A 16,723-nucleotide genomic window follows, 5' to 3' on the forward strand; every position below is an offset into this window, starting at 1 on the left:
AGGCACGTCTGTCTCCTGCTCGTATTTCTGCGATTCTCACAGCCACAAAGAATGTGAAACTAGGCCAGTCACTCACTGTAAAACAGTTTCAGAGACTGTTGGTTCTCATGGCAGCTGCGTCCAACATAATTACTTTTGGCCTTCTGTACATGAGACCCCTGCAGTGGTGGCTCAGGACCAAGGGGTTTTCTCCGAGGGGAAATCCGTTCCGAAAGATCAAGGTCACTTGGCTATGCCTTCGTGCCTTGGTCATGTGGAAGAAACCTTGGTTCCTCGCCCAGGGCCCGGTGCTGGGGGCTTCCTGTCGACGCGTCTCGCTTTCAACGGATGCTTCCCTCACGGGATGGGGGGCGGTCATGAGTGGCATGAGTGGCTCTTTGGCAGGACCATCAATGTTCCTGGCACATAAAATCGTCTGGAGATGATGGGGGTATTTCGAACTCTCAAATATTTCCTGCCAGACCTGAGAGGCCATCATGTGTTGGTCCGCACAGACAACACTTCGGTGGTCTCCTATATCAACCATCAGGGGGGTCTGAGGTCATGTCACCTTTGCAAATTGGCCCATCAGATCCTCCTATGGGCCCAGGGGAAGTTATTGTCGCTCAAGGCGGTATATATTCCGGGGCGTCAGAATGTGGAAGCAGATATTCTGTCGAGACAGGGGCTGAGGCCCGGGGAGTGGAGACTTCACCCCGAAGTGGTGGAGCTCCTGTGGGGAGAGTACGGTCGTGCTCAGGTAGACCTTTTCGCATCATCAGATTCAACCCATTGTCCCATGTGGTTCTCTCTAACGCACCCGGCTCCTCTCAGTCTGGATGCGATGGTGCAGGTGTGGCCGAGGCTGCACCTGTACGCCTTTCCCCCAATATCTATGCTTCCGGGGGTTCTGGAGAGGGTCCGCCGAGAAGGGGCTCGTCTGCTACTAGTAGCCCCTTATTGGCCGACCCGAGTTTGGTTCTCGGACTTGGTGTTTCTTCTGGACGGCTCCCCCGTGGAGATTCCACTCAGGGGGGACCTCCTGTCTCAGGCCAGGGGCACGATATTTCACCCTCGGCCGGAGTTGGGGAAACTGTGGGCCTGGCCTCTGAGGGGGCCCGGCTCAGGGAAACCGGTCTCTCGACCGATGTTGTAGAAACCATTCTTCAATCCAGAGCTCCTTCCACGAGCAGGCTGTATGCATTAAAATGGAAACTTTTCCCCACTTGGTGTGGTGAACGTCAGTTAGAATCTGTTAACTGCCCTGTTGGTTCAGTTCTTGATTTTCTGCAGGACCGATTCTCTGCCGGGTTATCTCCTTCTACCTTAAAGGTTTACGTGGCGGCTATATCGGCCTACCACACCCCTCTGGGGGGTACTTCTATCGGGAGAGATCCTTTAATTACTCGCTTTCTCCGTGGTACACTGAGGTTGAGACCTGCACTGCACTCTAGAGCACCGGCTTGGGACTTGGCCATTGTACTTGAGGGTCTGGCTTTGGCTCCCTTCGAGCCCATCGGGGAGGTTTCAGAAAAATTCCGCACTCTAAAAACTTTATTTCTCCTTGCTATTTCATCTATCAAGAGAATTGGTGATTTACATGCTCCTTCATGTCTGGAATTTGCACCGGGTATGGTGAAGGAATTTCTCTACCCCAGACCGGGTTATATTCCTAAGGTCCCACTAAATGTTGGGGGCCCAATAGTGCTGCAGGCCTTTTATCCTCCACACTTTAATACCCCAGATCAGGAACTGCTTAGCCTGTTATCTCCAGTCCGGGCTTTAGATGCCTACATTCACAGAGCTGCCCTGTGGCGTAAACCTGAGCAACTATTTGTTTGTTTTGGGTCACTCAAGAGAGGATGCCCTGCATCTAAACAGGTGATGAGTAAATGGATAGTCAAGGCTATTTCTTTGGCTTATGAAGCGGCCGGACAGCATTTACCTATGGCTATGCGGGCCCATTCTACTCGGAGTATGGCGGCCTCTACGGCCTTAATTTCGGGTGTTTCCCTTCTTGACATTTGCAATGCGGCTGGATGGTCCTCTCCGCATACATTTGTCAGGTTTTATTCCCTTGACCTCTCCACTCCTGGGGCGAGGTTGCTTGCTTCTTAGTGTGCGCAGAACTTTCACACAGAACGGGCATTTGTCACTATGGCGTAGTGGGTATGGGGTTCCCACCGCGTCTCAAACGCAGCTCGAATTCCCTTGAAAGGGAAAGTCTCAGGTTAGGTATGTAACCCTGGTTCCCTGATAGGGAACGAGATGCTGCGTTTGCCTGCCATACTTCCTGCATGCCCTGATCGACTTGCTTCAGCCCTTTCAGAAGCTGTCGCGGTCTGATTTCAGGGTTGCTTTGTAGTTTCATGGTCTATGAAGTCACCTATGTCGTAGCGGGCTTCCATTGGACTGATTTTACACGTGCTTCACGACGTAATTACACAGAGCGTTCCAACCACGTCTCAAACGCAGCGTCTCATTCCCTATCAGGGAACCAGGGTTACATACGTAACCTGAGTCGTTTCCTTTCTCCAGCTGTTGAAAGGCCAGTTTCCCAAGCTTCAGAATAATCTGATCAAAAGACACTGCATTGGGATTAGGTTCGGGCTCAGCACAGTATCTTTCTTCCATCTGTTGCTTCTTAGAAATTAAGAAGCTTGTTTACATGCCTGTGAGTGTTGTGGGAGTTTTGTCATTGCTCTCTCGAGCCAGTAGAGGCTGAAGAACAATAAGAGAGATCCAGAAGGAGACAGGAATATGGCACATGATGTACAGGCTCCTGGATTTCTTGATGTGACTGATGAGGTTTCCAGCAACCTCAGGACTGCTGTTAGTTTTGAAGTATTGCTCTTTCTGCTCATCATTAAATCCTCGCACCTCTGTCACTTGATCAATGTAGTTACGGGGAATCAGACTGGCTGCTGTTGGTCCGGATGTGATCCAGATGAGAGCAGAGGGAAACAGGTGTCTTCACCAAAGTGGAGAGATGCAGAAGAGGCTTGCAGATTCACTCTGTGTAGTCAGCATACGGAGTGCTTGGCTCAGAAGAAAAAAGCTGAAGTGCAATCGCAGCAGCTGCTCGTTATATACTCGCACTGCGAGGCCGTGCAGCTGATGCAAATGATTGCATGCCAATATGTATTGGCTTGTTTAGTTTCACTCAAAGTAGATTGGCCTCTCTAGGGAGATTCCTATTGGTCAGTCATGACCTACGTAGTAGTGACTAAACTAATCCCGCCATTTCTTGAGTACCGCAGAGAAATCTGGAAAGATCAATCCTTATAGTGCAAATCTCCATGCTCGCGTGACAATTAAAAATGTCTTCCCTGGTTCGGAAGCGAAAAGAGAGCGTACGATCCGGGTGTCGGTGGTGCGCCGGATCGCAGTTTGGGTGCAAGGGGCCGATGTGCACGCTCAATATCCGGCGTCTGAGGTACTGTATCATAAAGTAAAGCAAAATAAAAAAAAGAACCGCCAGCAGCCCCTCGCGGATGACTGCTGGTGGGCAGAGTCGCCACTGCTCGCCGTGGGCCAGAGCCTACTACCGTCCGCCATGAAAGGGGAGGAGCAGGGAGAGGGGGAGGAGCGGCCATGGACGCTCGAGGCGGTGCGCTGGAGTGAGTTGCCGGGGAGACGGTCGAGCTCGCTGCCGGCCGCCTGGGTGTTGGAGGGGCGGCTTCCGTCCGTGAGGGAGCGGAGTAGTCGCCGCCGTTCGCCGTGGGCCGGAGCCTGCTCCCATCCACCATAAAGGGGAGGAGCAGGGAACGGGGGACTCCTGCTGGCTGCCCGAACACGCCCGAACACTGCCTCAGTGTCGAGCCGTCCACCGAGGGCTATCCAGCGACACCCCCAGGCACCGTGGAGAAGATCGCCAAGCTGGTGGAGGACCAGATGACAGCGCATTGTGGGAACCCGACCAAATTTTTTTTTCTCTCTCCCCTCTCTCAGATCTGTCGCTCCTCATGCTTCCGTCTCCGTTTCCCTCGGCTCGTCGGTCCAAAACCCCCAGGGATCGCAGCCGCCACCGGGGGGAGTAGAGCGCAGTCTCGTGTGTACCCCCCGGCCTGCGAGGGGCGATGGGGGTATGTGGCGAGCAGGATTTTTGTTTTTGTATTTTGCTTTACTTTATGATTAAAATTCTTTGAATGTTCGCCAGTTCCCGCCTTCTTCTTCCCTGAACTACAAACTTTGTTATACTCAGCTCCTTGAGGGCCACCGGCCTGCAGAGTTTAGCTCCACCCAAATTAAATACATCCGATCCAGCTAATCAAAGTTATCAGGATTACTAAAAACTTCCAGGAAAGTGTTTTGGATTTGGTTGGATTTAAACTCTGCAGGACAGTGACCCTCAAGCAGCTCAGTTTGAGACCACTGATTTACTGTGAACTGAGACGCTCTGACACACTGAAAACACAGGATCATGAGATGCTCATGTGTAAATGAATACAGTGCCATGCTTCACTCTGAAACACAGAGCATGTCAGTGTTAAGTTTATTGACTAGTTTTGGCCTGTAGAGGCCCTCATTGTGTTTCATTTCAGTTTCCCATCATCTTATCATTTGTTATTGTTCTCACCTGTGCCTCGTTTCCTGTCATTGTATTTTATTTTATTTTTTAGTTTTTTTGCTTAGTGTTTGATATGTTGAGACCAACCTCTCCAGTCTTTGGTAAATGCCTCTTGTGATTTTTGGGAGATTTATTTGCTCTATTTGATTTTCTGGCATTTGCTTTTGTTGTCCTTATATTTTCTCTTTGACATTTTTAGATGTTTTTAGTTTACCTTTTTAGGAAATACCCTCTTAGCTTTTTGTATTGACCCCTTAGAACAACTGGAGTTACAGTTTTGGAATAACTTTTTCATTAGCCTTCTAAATTCAGCCCTCACAGCCTAGTTCTAACCTTGGTCCTTACAGTCAAAATGTATATTTGCATGAAATAGAAGCATTTTACAGTTTTAGTAACTGTTTGAAGCCATTTAAAAAATTCTTCATACAGTTCATTCCCTCCCCCTTACCCCAAACAATATTTTTCTTAAACTTATGCAGTTCATGTGGGTCATACGTCTGTATAAATGTGGAAAAATATCACATTCCTGCAAATGTTTTGTCTCTTGGGGGTGCTAAACGGCTGCTTATCTTGCTTATTGGTTAAGTCAGCCTCTGATTATAGCATAGTTAATTATTTTAAAACCATTCACCTCAGTATCCTCAGCTGACAGTTTGGACTTTTCAGTCCATCAGAAAGAAGCTTCACTCCAGAATCCTGCAGGTCATTGTTAGTCAGGTCCAGCTTTCTCAAAAAGGAGTTTAAGGATTTTAGAGCTGATGATAAACTCTCACAGGACTGAGCTGTGAGATTACAGCTGTGTAGCCTGTGTAGAGAACAAAACAAAGAGCAGTAGTGATGCTTATTAGCGTTTATAATCTGGAGCTTGAAAAAACCTTTAACCGTAGTGAATTAAGCAACGCTAAAACACTTATCTCTTCATAAAACATCAAACCAGCATTTATTTTCACACACATTACTTTTATTCGTTTTTCTGAACTGTCTAGGCCTGCAAGTCACCCATTTAAAATGAAGGCAATTATTAAAGAATGTAAAGGAAACTCTTACAGTGCTCTTCTATTATTTATGATCACTGGCAACAGTCTCACCACAGCTTGATCAGATCTTCTGTATTTCTGCATTTCAAACATCTCTTGAGTCTCTTTTGACATCAGGAGCACAAACACCAGACCAGACCACTGAGCAGAGAAGAGATTCTGTGCTGAAAGTTTTCCTGAGCTCCTTCTACATTCAGCCCTCACAGCCTAGTTCTAACCTTGGTCCTTACAGTCAGAATGTATATTTGCATGAAATAGAAACATTTTACAGTTTTAGTAACTGTTTAAAGCCATTTTGAAAATTAAATCTTCATACAGTCAGCTCAAACCATATTCATACAGTCCATTCCCTCCCCCTTACCCCAAACAATATTTTTCTTAAACTTATGCAGTTCATGTGGGTCATACGTCTGTATAAATGTGGAAAAATATCACATTCCTCCAAATGTTTTGTCTCTTGGGGGTGCTAAACGGCTGCTTATCTTGCTTATTGGTTAAGTCAGCCTCTGATTATAGCATAGTTAATTATTTTAAAACCATTCACCTCAGTATCCTCAGCTGACAGTTTGGACTTTTCAGTCCATCAGAAAGAAGCTTCACTCCAGAATCCTGCAGGTCATTGTTAGTCAGGTCCAGCTTTCTCAAAAAGGAGTTTAAGGATTTTAGAGCTGATGATAAACTCTCACAGGACTGAGCTGTGAGATTACAGCTGTGTAGCCTGTGTAGAGAACAAAACAAAGAGCAGTAGTAATGCTTATTAGCGTTTATAATCTGGAGCTTGAAAAAACCTTCAACCGTAGTGAATTAAGCAACGCTAAAACACTTATCTCTTCATAAAACATCAAACCAGCATTTATTTTCACACACATCACTTTTATTCGTTTTTCTGAACTGTCTAGGCCTGCAAGTCACCCATTTAAAATGAAGGCAATTATTAAAGAATGTAAAGGAAACTCTTACAGTGCTCTTCTATTATTTATGATCACTGGCAACAGTCTCACCACAGCTTGATCAGATCTTCTGTATTTCTGCATTTCAAACATCTCTTGAGTCTCTTTTGACATCAGGAGCACAAACACCAGACCAGACCACTGAGCAGAGAAGAGATTCTGTGCTGAAAGTTTTCCTGAGCTCCTTCTACATTCAGCCCTCACAGCCTAGTTCTAACCTTGGTCCTTACAGTCAGAATGTATATTTGCATGAAATAGAAACATTTTACAGTTTTAGTAACTGTTTAAAGCCATTTTGAAAATTAAATCTTCATACAGTCAGCTCAAACCATATTCATACAGTCCATTCCCTCCCCCTTACCCCAAACAATATTTTTCTTAAACTTATGCAGTTCATCTGGGTCATACGTCTTTATAAATGTGGAAAAATATCACATTCCTCCAAATGTTTTGTCTCTTGGGGGTACTAAGCGGCTTCTTGCCTTGCTTATTGGTTAAGTCAGCCTTTGATTATAGCATAGTTAATTATTTTAAAACCATTCACCTCAGTATCTCCAGCTGACAGTTTGAACTTTTCAGTCCATCAGAAAGAAGCTTCACTCCAGAATCCTGTAGGTCATTGTAAGTCAGGTCCAGCTCTCTCAAACAGGAGTTTGAGGATTGTAGAGCTGATGATAAACTCTCACAGGACTGAGCTGTGAGATTACAGCTGTGTAGCCTGTGTAGAGAACAAAACAAAGAGCAGTAGGAATGCTTATTAGCATTTATAATCTGGCACTTGAAAAAAAACTTGAACCGTAGTGAATTAACCCCCTGGGGTCCAGCTCGCTTTTTTTCTTATCAGCGCAAACAAAGTGTTGAGCTTTTTGTCAAATAAAGAAAAATAAACATGATGCGAGTTTTGCCCTCTCTCTGTCAGTGAAGTCCATTCTGAAACGCGTCCGAAAATTAACTGTAACTCGGCGAATACTTGTCACAATGGCACGAGAGATTTTTCTTTATGAACCTTGAATTCTCTTCTTTTTAATGAAGTAATTTATATAAAAAACAAATATTCTCAGTTTATATAATCTGTATGAAAAGAGAGAGATGTCAGTCTTCAACATGACATCATGACTTTGCGTAAACATACACGCCACTTTCAAGTCAAGTGGCGTGTTATCTATACGCATTTTGAGTTATCCGCGTGTATGTCCACGCCGAAATCTTTTGCGTGTATGTCTACGCCATTAAATGTCCGAGTGATTCCGCGTGTATGTGTACGCCGTTAAATGTCCGAGCGAAACGCAGCAAAATCTATATCTACATCTGTGGAGCGATATTTCTTTTCCTAGGATGGTAGGAGAACACTCATAAATGGTATTAACCCCAGTGACGGGTAGGTTTAGGGACGGGGTTGGGGTAGGTCATATATTTATATATACATAATACATTAATATAACGTTAAGTCAAAGGCGTTGATAAACACGCTGAAAAGCGGTTATGCGTGTTGATAGCACGCCAAAAATGGAATTACGAATTGGCGTGTCATACATACGCCATTTCATGAGATCAGTCTGCAGTCTTTTTCTTTTCAGCTCATTAAGTGTTAATGTGACCATGCCCACGGAGAGTGCGCACTATTCAAACGCAAATGATCTGAGGCAAGCAATGCAAACATGCCAACGCCCACATCAGCTGGATAAAACACATCAAGTTTAATAAGAATCTTGTACTTTACGTCGTCTTGCTACGCTGTGAGGAATTCTACTATCTAATAATCCTGGAAAATGTACCAGAAGTGCTGGTAGTTTCATTTCAAAGAGCAACGGAACAGCGCACATCTGTGCCGTTCATTTACTCTCGCACCTACATTAGTAAACGTTATTTTTACATTAACACATCCAAACTATATTGCTATGGCCTACTGAGATGAGTAAAAATAGACTGAAATATGTTTGAATAAAATGTCTGTATAAGCAACAAACTGCTAATTAACATGTATATGCTAATATATCATAAACACGATATGTTACAGACTAAATAGGAATGTTTTGACAAGATTTTGTTGATTAGTTTTGGATAGATTATAAAGTTTTTACTGTAAAAAAGACTACTGCCACATCAAATAAGCTTTTGTTCGTCAATTTCTGCTCATATGTTAAATATATAGTATGGGGTGTTTTGTCAAAAATAAAGTAGGTATATTGAATTATCAACTAAGATGTTATCATAGTGTTTGTTCCAATATTCTAATGAATAAACTAATGAATCCTTACCTTTGAAATACGTATGATAAAATGTATACTTTTTATAAAGAAAGATTACACTTGAAATATTTGAAATATTCAAATATTGAAATAAAAATTTAATTGTTGTTGTAATTGTAACCTATCTGTAATTGATTACAATTTCTAATTGTAATATATATATATAATTATAATTACATTCTTTGGTAACCAGTGACACACCTGTGTGAAAGGCTCATTATGCGGCACATTATGCAGGTCATTGTCTTCTCAGGTGTGAATCAGAGCATTATTCATGATCATTCACGCCTTTGCCATTAATATGTTTATAAGCAACAGAAAAAAATCACAAATGTCAGGGCATGTCAAAACATCTCAAGGACCCCCAAACACCTTAGACCCCAGAGGGTTAAGGAAAGCTAAAACAATTATCTCTTCATAAAACTTCAAACCAGCATTTATTTTCACACACATTACTTTTTTTTTACTGTCTAGGCTAACAAATCAAACCATTTAAAATGAAGGCAATTACAAAAGACTAACAGTGTTTATAAATGAATGTAAAGGAAACTCTTACAGTGCTCTTCTGGTGTGTTTGATCACTTGCAACAGTCTCACCACTGCTTGATCAGATCTTCTGTATTTCTGCATTTCAAACATCTCTTGAGTCTCTTCTGACATCAGGAGCACAGACACCAGACCAGACCATTGAGCAGAGGAGAGATTCTGTGTTGATAGTTTTCCTGAGGTCAGATTCTTCTGGATTTCTTTCACAAAGTCATCTTTCAGTTCATTCAGACAGTGGAAGAGATTGATGATCTTCTCTACTGATTTCTCCTTCTCTATTTTCTTTTTGATATAGTCAACAGTCTTTTTCATGTCCTCTGTTTTGAGTTCCAGTCCTGGCAGTAGTCCCTTCAGGTCACTCTGTTTGGACTCCAGTGAGAGACCCAGGAGGAACCGAAGGAAAAGGTCCAGGTGTCCGTTCTCACTCTGTAAAGCTTTCTTGACTGCAGCATTATGAAGCTGAAACAGTGGCTTTTTGGACAGTTTCCATGTCAGTTTTCTCCTGCATTGAAGAAATAGGTCAGCTTTCTCATCTTTGCCCAACATAAACACATAAAGAGCAGCAAGGAATTCCTGTACGCTGAGATGTATGAAGCTGTAAACATTTTTTGCTGAAAACATTTCCTCCTGAAACATTCGTGTGCATAACCCAGAATACAACGACCCTTCACTGACATCTAGTCCACATTCCTTAAGATTTTCTTCGTAGAAAATCAGGTTTCCTCTCTCCAGCTGTTGAAAGGCCAGTTTCCCAAGCTTCAGAATAATCTGATCAAAAGACACTGCATTGGAATTAGGTTCGGGCTCAGCACAGTATCTTTCTTCCATCTGTTTCTTCTGAGAAATTACGAAGCATGTGTACATCCCTGTGAGAGTTGTGGGAGTTTTGTCATTGCTCTCTGGAGCCAGTAGAGGCTGAAGAACCATAAGAGAGATCCAGCAGAAGACAGGGATGTGGCACATGATGTACAAACTCCTGGATTTCTTGATGTGACTGATGAGGTTTGCAGCAACCTCAGGACTGCTGTTATTTTTGAAGTATTGCTCTTTCTGCTCATCGTTAAATCCTCGCACCTCTGTCACTTGATCAATGTAGTCACGGGGAATCCGACTGGTTGCTGCTGGTCTGGATGTGATCCAGATCAGAGCGGAGGGAACCAGGTTTCTCTTGATAAGGTTTATTATCATCTTACTCACTGTTGTTTTTTCATTTACATCTGTAAATGTGTCATCTTCTTTAAAGTTCAAAGTAAACCGACATTCATCCAGCCCATCAAAGATGAACATAACTTCACCATCACCTTCAGGAAGAGAGGGCAAATCTTCAGCACTTCTAAAGAAGTATCTGTTGAGCAGTCCCATGAGACTGCACTCTTCTTTAATTAAATTCAATCTACGGAATGGAATTGGAAATATAAAGACTATATCCTGACTTTCTGTTCCTTCAGCCCAGTCAATGATAAATTTATTGACAGAGACAGTTTTTCCCACTCCTGCGATCCCTGTTGTCAGGACTTTTCTGTTTCGTCGATCCGTGTCACACTGGACTTTAAACATGTCATTACACTTGATTGCTGTCTCTTTGGCAGGCAGTTGTTTGTGGTTTGATTCGATCTGTATCACCTTATGGTCGTTCACTCTTCCTCCAGTCTCATTCTCCACCACATATAAATCAGTGAAGATATCGTTCAGGTATTTCCGATGACCCGTCTGTGAATTACCAACCAATATCTGCTCGTAGTCCTGTTTTAATTTGTTCTTCAATCTGAGGCTGGTCTCTGTGTAATCATGAAAATTAGCTTCTCTATCATCTGCAGTTGAGCCTTTAAGAAATAGGGAAAAAGACAGCAAAGACTAAGTGATCGTGTTTTTCATATATTCATGCTTCTACTTTATTCAAATGAATCACACTCTTACTGAGCTTATAAATAATGCAAATGCCTTGATTAATGGAATTGGAATTGTATTTATCGAATTGTCACTATTGGACTCAGATCAACTTAAAGGAATAGTTCACTTAAAAATGAAAATTCTGTCATAATTTACTCACCCTCAAATTGTTTCAACCTTGCATATTTTTTTTCCTACTATGGAAGTCAATGGGGCCCATAACCTGTTTGGTTATTGACATTCTTCAAAATATCTTCCTTTGTGTTCAGCAGAGGAAAGAAATTCATACAGGTTTGAAACCACTTGAGGGTGAGTAAATGACAGAATTTTCATTTTAAGTAAACTATTCCTTGAAAGCCATGCTGACCAAAATTATTACAAGGTTTTAGATCAAACCATTGACATCTAGCACACCAAACAAAACATGAGACTGTATTACGGTTAGGTTGGGGTTATTGCAATGACCCTGTGTATGTATGTCAGGATACAGGCAAGGAGACAGAGGTAAGTGAATCCAAACACAGCTTTATTGAACGTGACACAAGTGCATAGGTGAGTATTCTCAGAGTTCAGGTGCAGATGCGGTGAGGGTCTCTACGTGCGGGGCAGATAACTGGTGAGCAGGTCCTCTTCAGGTTAATTGGATGTCAAGCGGTCACAGATCATTCATACTTGTCTTTTCTCTTTCAGGTGTCGTCGTGGATGAGACAACTCGGCGTGAACACAGGGAACCAGGAAAATACAGGATTCTAGGGAACAGGGATCCAGACAGGAAATGCAGGAAACCAGGACTCGGGTAGGATGTCTGAAGACAGTGGAACAGGAATGCAGAGGTCAGTAATTCACAGGTGAGTATACGTTACTTGGTCGGCGATGACGAGGAGATAGACTTTGGTAGACAGCGGGAAATGGTCTGTTCCTGTTGGAGGCTTGACGGTGAATGAAGCTGTGGTGAGTGTTTTTATTCAGAGGCTTATTGATTGTGAACAGGTGCAGGTGATTAGAATTCTGGTTAGAGTGATCGTTGTGTTGTGTGAGGATGTGGTGTCTGATTGGTTCCTGACATTACCCCCCCCCTCCAGAGTCCGCGCCAGCGGACCTTGGACCCCGACGTCGTGGTGGTCTACCTCTGGGCCGTGGTGCAGGTTTGTCAGGATATTGAGCGTGAAATTCTCGGAGCAGATTGGGATCAAGGACGTCGTTCCGGGGTACCCAACATCTTTCTTCAGGTCCATACCCCTCCCAATCTATCAGATATTCAATCCGAACACCTCGACGTCGGGAGTCCAATATTTCCTTTATCAAATAGATGGGTTCTGGTTCAATAGGCGGTATCGGGGGGTTATCCTCAGGGATTGGTTCCGTGGCTGAGTTGGGTACAGGTGGGTGGTGAGGTTTCAGGAGGGAGACGTGAAACGTGGGATGGATTCGATGTTCTGGAGGTAGGCGGAGTTGGTAGGTGACTGGGTTTACTTGTCTTACGATGGGGAAAGGTCCGATGTATCTGGGGTTGAGTTTGCGGCAAGGTTGACGTAGACGGATGTCTTTAGTGGAGAGCCAGACTAACTGTCCGGGTTGATATTCAGGAGTCTGACGGCGGTGAGCATCTGCAAAATGCCGTTGGCGATTCACTGCTTGCTGAAGGTGATGATGGGCTTGATTCCACACTCCTTCGCTTTCTTGAAACCACTTGTTTACTGCTGGTACTTCTGAGGGTTCGCCGGACCATGGAAACAATGGAGGTTGGTAACCCAACACACACTGGAAAGGAGTTAGCTGCGTGGATGACTGTCTGAGGGAATTTTGTGCGTACTCTGCCCAGATGAGATAACGACTCCAGATGTTTTGGTTGGAGTGGCAGAAGGTACACAGGAAACGTCCTACATCTTGGATTTTCCGTTCGGTTTGGCCATTTATTTGTGGATGGTACCCTGATGACAGGCTTACGGTCACGTTCATGAGAGTGAAAAAAGCTTGCCAAACTCGGGAGATAAATTGGGGTCCCCTGTCAGACACGATGTCCTCTGGGATGCCGTAGTTCCGAAACACATGCTCCATCAGAAGTTCAGCAGTGACAAAGGCCGTAGGGAGTCCCTTCAGAGGGATTAGTCTGCATGCTTTGGAGAACCGATCGATGGCGACAAGGATACAGGTGTTTCCGTTGGAGGCTGGTAGATCCGTAACGAAATCTACCCCAATGTGGGACCAGGGCCTATGTGGGACTGGAAGCGGTACTAATTTACCCACAGGGAGATTCCTGGGGACTTTGGACATGGCACATGGGATACAACCCTGTATAAACGTGGTGATGTCTCGTTGCATATTGGGCCACCAGTACTTGAGTTGGAGAGTTGTGGACGTTTTGCTTATGCCAGGATGACCTGTGCCTACGGAGGAGTGAGCTGAAGCAATGAGAGAGTTTCGGAAGTCCTCTGGGACGTAAATCTTCTCGGGGGGACATCCTGGAACTCGAGGTTGTTGTCGGGACAGCTCCAATAATTGCTCGTTGATCTCCCACTGGATGGGGTTGACAAACAACTTCTCGGGCAGGATGGCCTCAGGTTCCTCCCTCGGGATCTCTGGGGCATGGATGCGTGAGAGGGCATCCGCTCTAGTATTTTTGGAGCCTGGTCGATATGAAATCTTGAAATGGAACCGGGTGAAAAACAATGCCCATCGGGCCTGACGTGGATTCAGTCTTTTCGCATCTCTCAAGTACTGAAGATTCTTATGATCTGTTAGTACTAGGAATGGATGTTTCGCCCCCTCTAACCAATGCCTCCATTCCTCCAAGGCAAGCTTCACAGCCAAAAGCTCCCGGTTTCCAATGTCGTAGTTGATCTCTGCCGTAGATAATTTCTTGGAAAAGAACGCGCAAGGTATGGTCTTGGAGGGTGATCCCGAGTACTGGGACAGAATTCCTCCCACCCCGGTAGTGGAGGCATCTACCTCCACCACAAATACCTTCTCTGGATCTGGATGGTGGAGCAAGGGTGCAGTGGTGAAAGCGGCCTTGAGGGAGTTAAAACCACTCTCTGCTTCTGGGGTCCAAAGTAACACCTTCGGTTTTCCCTTTAACAGGGAGGTCAGAGGAGCTGTCAAGAAACTGTATCGGTGTATGAACCGTCGGAAAAAATTTGCAAAACCGAGGAACCTCTGGAGCTCTTTCACCGACTGTGGAGTGGGCCAGGACATGATGGCTTCGGTCTTTCGCTTATCCATTTCTACACCTCTTTCACTGAGTTGGTATCCCAGGAATTCGACGTTAGTCTGGTGAAACGTACACTTCTCTGCCTTTAGAAACAAGGTGAACTCTCTGAGTCTTTGGAGTACCAGGGTCACATGATGTTGGTGTTCAACAGGGTTCTTGGAATAAATCAGAATATCATCAATATACACCAACACAAATTGCCCCAGGTAGTCTCGGAGTACCTCGTCCATGAAACTCTGGAACACGGAGGGAGCGTTTACCAACCCATACGGCATGACCAGGTATTCATAGTGCCCTGCAGGCGTGATGAAAGCAGTTTTCCACTCATCCCCTTCTCTGATTCTGACCAGATTGTATGCACTCCTCAGATCCAATTTGGTGAAGATCTTGGCTTCTCTGAGCTGTTCGAGGACTGCTGGGATGAGAGGTAGTGGGTAACTGAATTTGACAGTGATTTGGTTCAGGGCTCTGTAGTCGATACAAGGTCTTAACCCTCCATCCTTTTTGGCAACAAAAAAGAAACTGGCGGCCGCAGGGGATGTAGAGGGACGAATGTAACCCTGTTGTAACGCTTCCTCGATGTATTTCCGCATAGATTCTTGCTCAGGAATGGAGAGTGAGTAGATTTTTCCCTTAGGAATCGATGCATCGGGGACCAGATCAATGGCGCAATCCCATGGTCTATGGGGTGGCAAGTTGGAGGCAGCAACAGGGTTAAATATGTCAGAGAACGAGGAATAACAAGAGGGAATATTTGTGGACAGATTCTCCGTGGGACTCTCGATGGAGGTGGAACTCACAGTGAGCACTTTCTTAGGTTCCGTGGCTGGGGGAGCAGAGTGTGCGCTTTTCTTAAGCGAGCAATGACATCCCCAACTGATTATCTTGCCGGACTGCCAATTAATGGTAGGTTGGTGACGGATTAGCCATGGACGGCCGAGGATGATGTCTGTTTGGCTATTTTGTAGAATGAAAGGTTCGAACATTTCATGGTGAAGCTTTTCAATAGACAACTGGATGGGTGTTATTTGAGATGTCACATACCCCTTGTTAATGGGTTCGCCGGTCACTGCATGGATGGAATATGGCTTGGGAATGTCGACCTTCCTGAGGTTAAGTTTCTCGCTGAGCCGTCCTGATATGAAGTTCCCCGCTGATCCGGAATCGACGATGGCTGTTGCAGATACATGGGAATTTAGGATTTTCAAGGTTACAGAGATAGTGAGCGGGGTCGATACATCGTGGTGATCCAGAACGGAGCTTACCGTCATCTGAGGTGGCCGAATGGGACATGAAAATCGAAAATGACCTTTACCACCACAGTACAGACATAACTTCATTTCTCTGCGACGAGAGCGTTCAGCTTGGGTGAGTCGATGAGCATCGACTTGCATTTCCTCAGGGGGTTTTTCAGACTCATGGTTGGCGAGGACATGAGGGGATGTGATATGAGAAAGTCGAGCATCTCGATAGCCGCTCTGAGATCGTTGATGAACACGGAGAGTTTGCTGTATGATTTTCTCTAGTCCCAGGTTATCATCATAGATCGCCATTTGGAGACGAAGTGCAGGATTTAGTCCGCCGCGATAAACAGCCAAGAGAGCCTTTTCGTTCCAACCGCTCACTGAAGCCAGAGTCCGGAATTCAATGGAGTACTCTGAAACGGGTCTTTTTCCTTGACGGAGTTGCATTAACTTATCACTGATGGTGGAATCACTGACTGGTTGGCAGAAAACTTCCTTGAAATGATTTATGAAATTTTGTAGTGACCTGGTAACCTCAGTCTCCTGTGCCCACAGCGATTCAGCCCATCTCAATGCTGTTCCAGATAACTGCTGGATGATGAAAGAGATTCGCGAACGATCTGTGGGGAATTGATGAGGTTGCTGGTCAAAGATGAGCGAACACTGCAATATGAAGCCATTGCAATCCTCCACCCGGCCAGAGAAGGGCGCTGGTCGGGAAGCGGGGCTAGCAATGCATACTAGCGTGGAAGTGGGGTTCGCGGAAGTGGCGGTGGGCTGAGGACACGAACTCGCCGCATCGATTGGCGGTTGTGTTGGATCCATAGCGGTAGTTGGATGGATGGTGATTAGAATTCTGGTGGTGGTGGCGCAGGGGATAAGACGCATGCCTTTGGTGTGAGAGACCCGGGTTCGAATCCACTGTGAGACACCAATGTGTCCCTGAGCAAGACACTTAACCCCTAGTTGCTCCAGAGGCGTGCGACCTCTGACATATATAGCAATTGTAAGTCGCTTTGGATAAAAGCGTCAGCTAAATGAATAAAT

General features: G+C 44.9%; 1 protein-coding gene across 1 annotated transcript in view; it reads right to left on the reverse strand.

Moving 5' to 3' along the window:
• LOC143718281 (NACHT, LRR and PYD domains-containing protein 3-like) overlaps nt 1–16,723 on the reverse strand; it is a 62,709-nt gene that overhangs the window by 37,329 nt on the left and 8,657 nt on the right. Inside the window, exons 4-7 of the mRNA XM_077209309.1 lie at nt 9,342–11,154; nt 7,081–7,254; nt 6,131–6,304; nt 5,181–5,354 (exon numbers count right to left, since the gene is read on the reverse strand). Coding sequence (XP_077065424.1) covers nt 5,181–5,354; nt 6,131–6,304; nt 7,081–7,254; nt 9,342–11,154 — 2,335 coding nt within the window. The remainder of the gene's footprint in view (nt 1–5,180; nt 5,355–6,130; nt 6,305–7,080; nt 7,255–9,341; nt 11,155–16,723) is intronic.

The sequence above is a fragment of the Siphateles boraxobius genome, unplaced genomic scaffold, assembly GCF_051911475.1.
Source record: "Siphateles boraxobius isolate OS27281-9 unplaced genomic scaffold, OSU_SipBor_1 61, whole genome shotgun sequence".
Classification (NCBI taxonomy): Eukaryota; Metazoa; Chordata; class Actinopteri; order Cypriniformes; family Leuciscidae; genus Siphateles; species Siphateles boraxobius.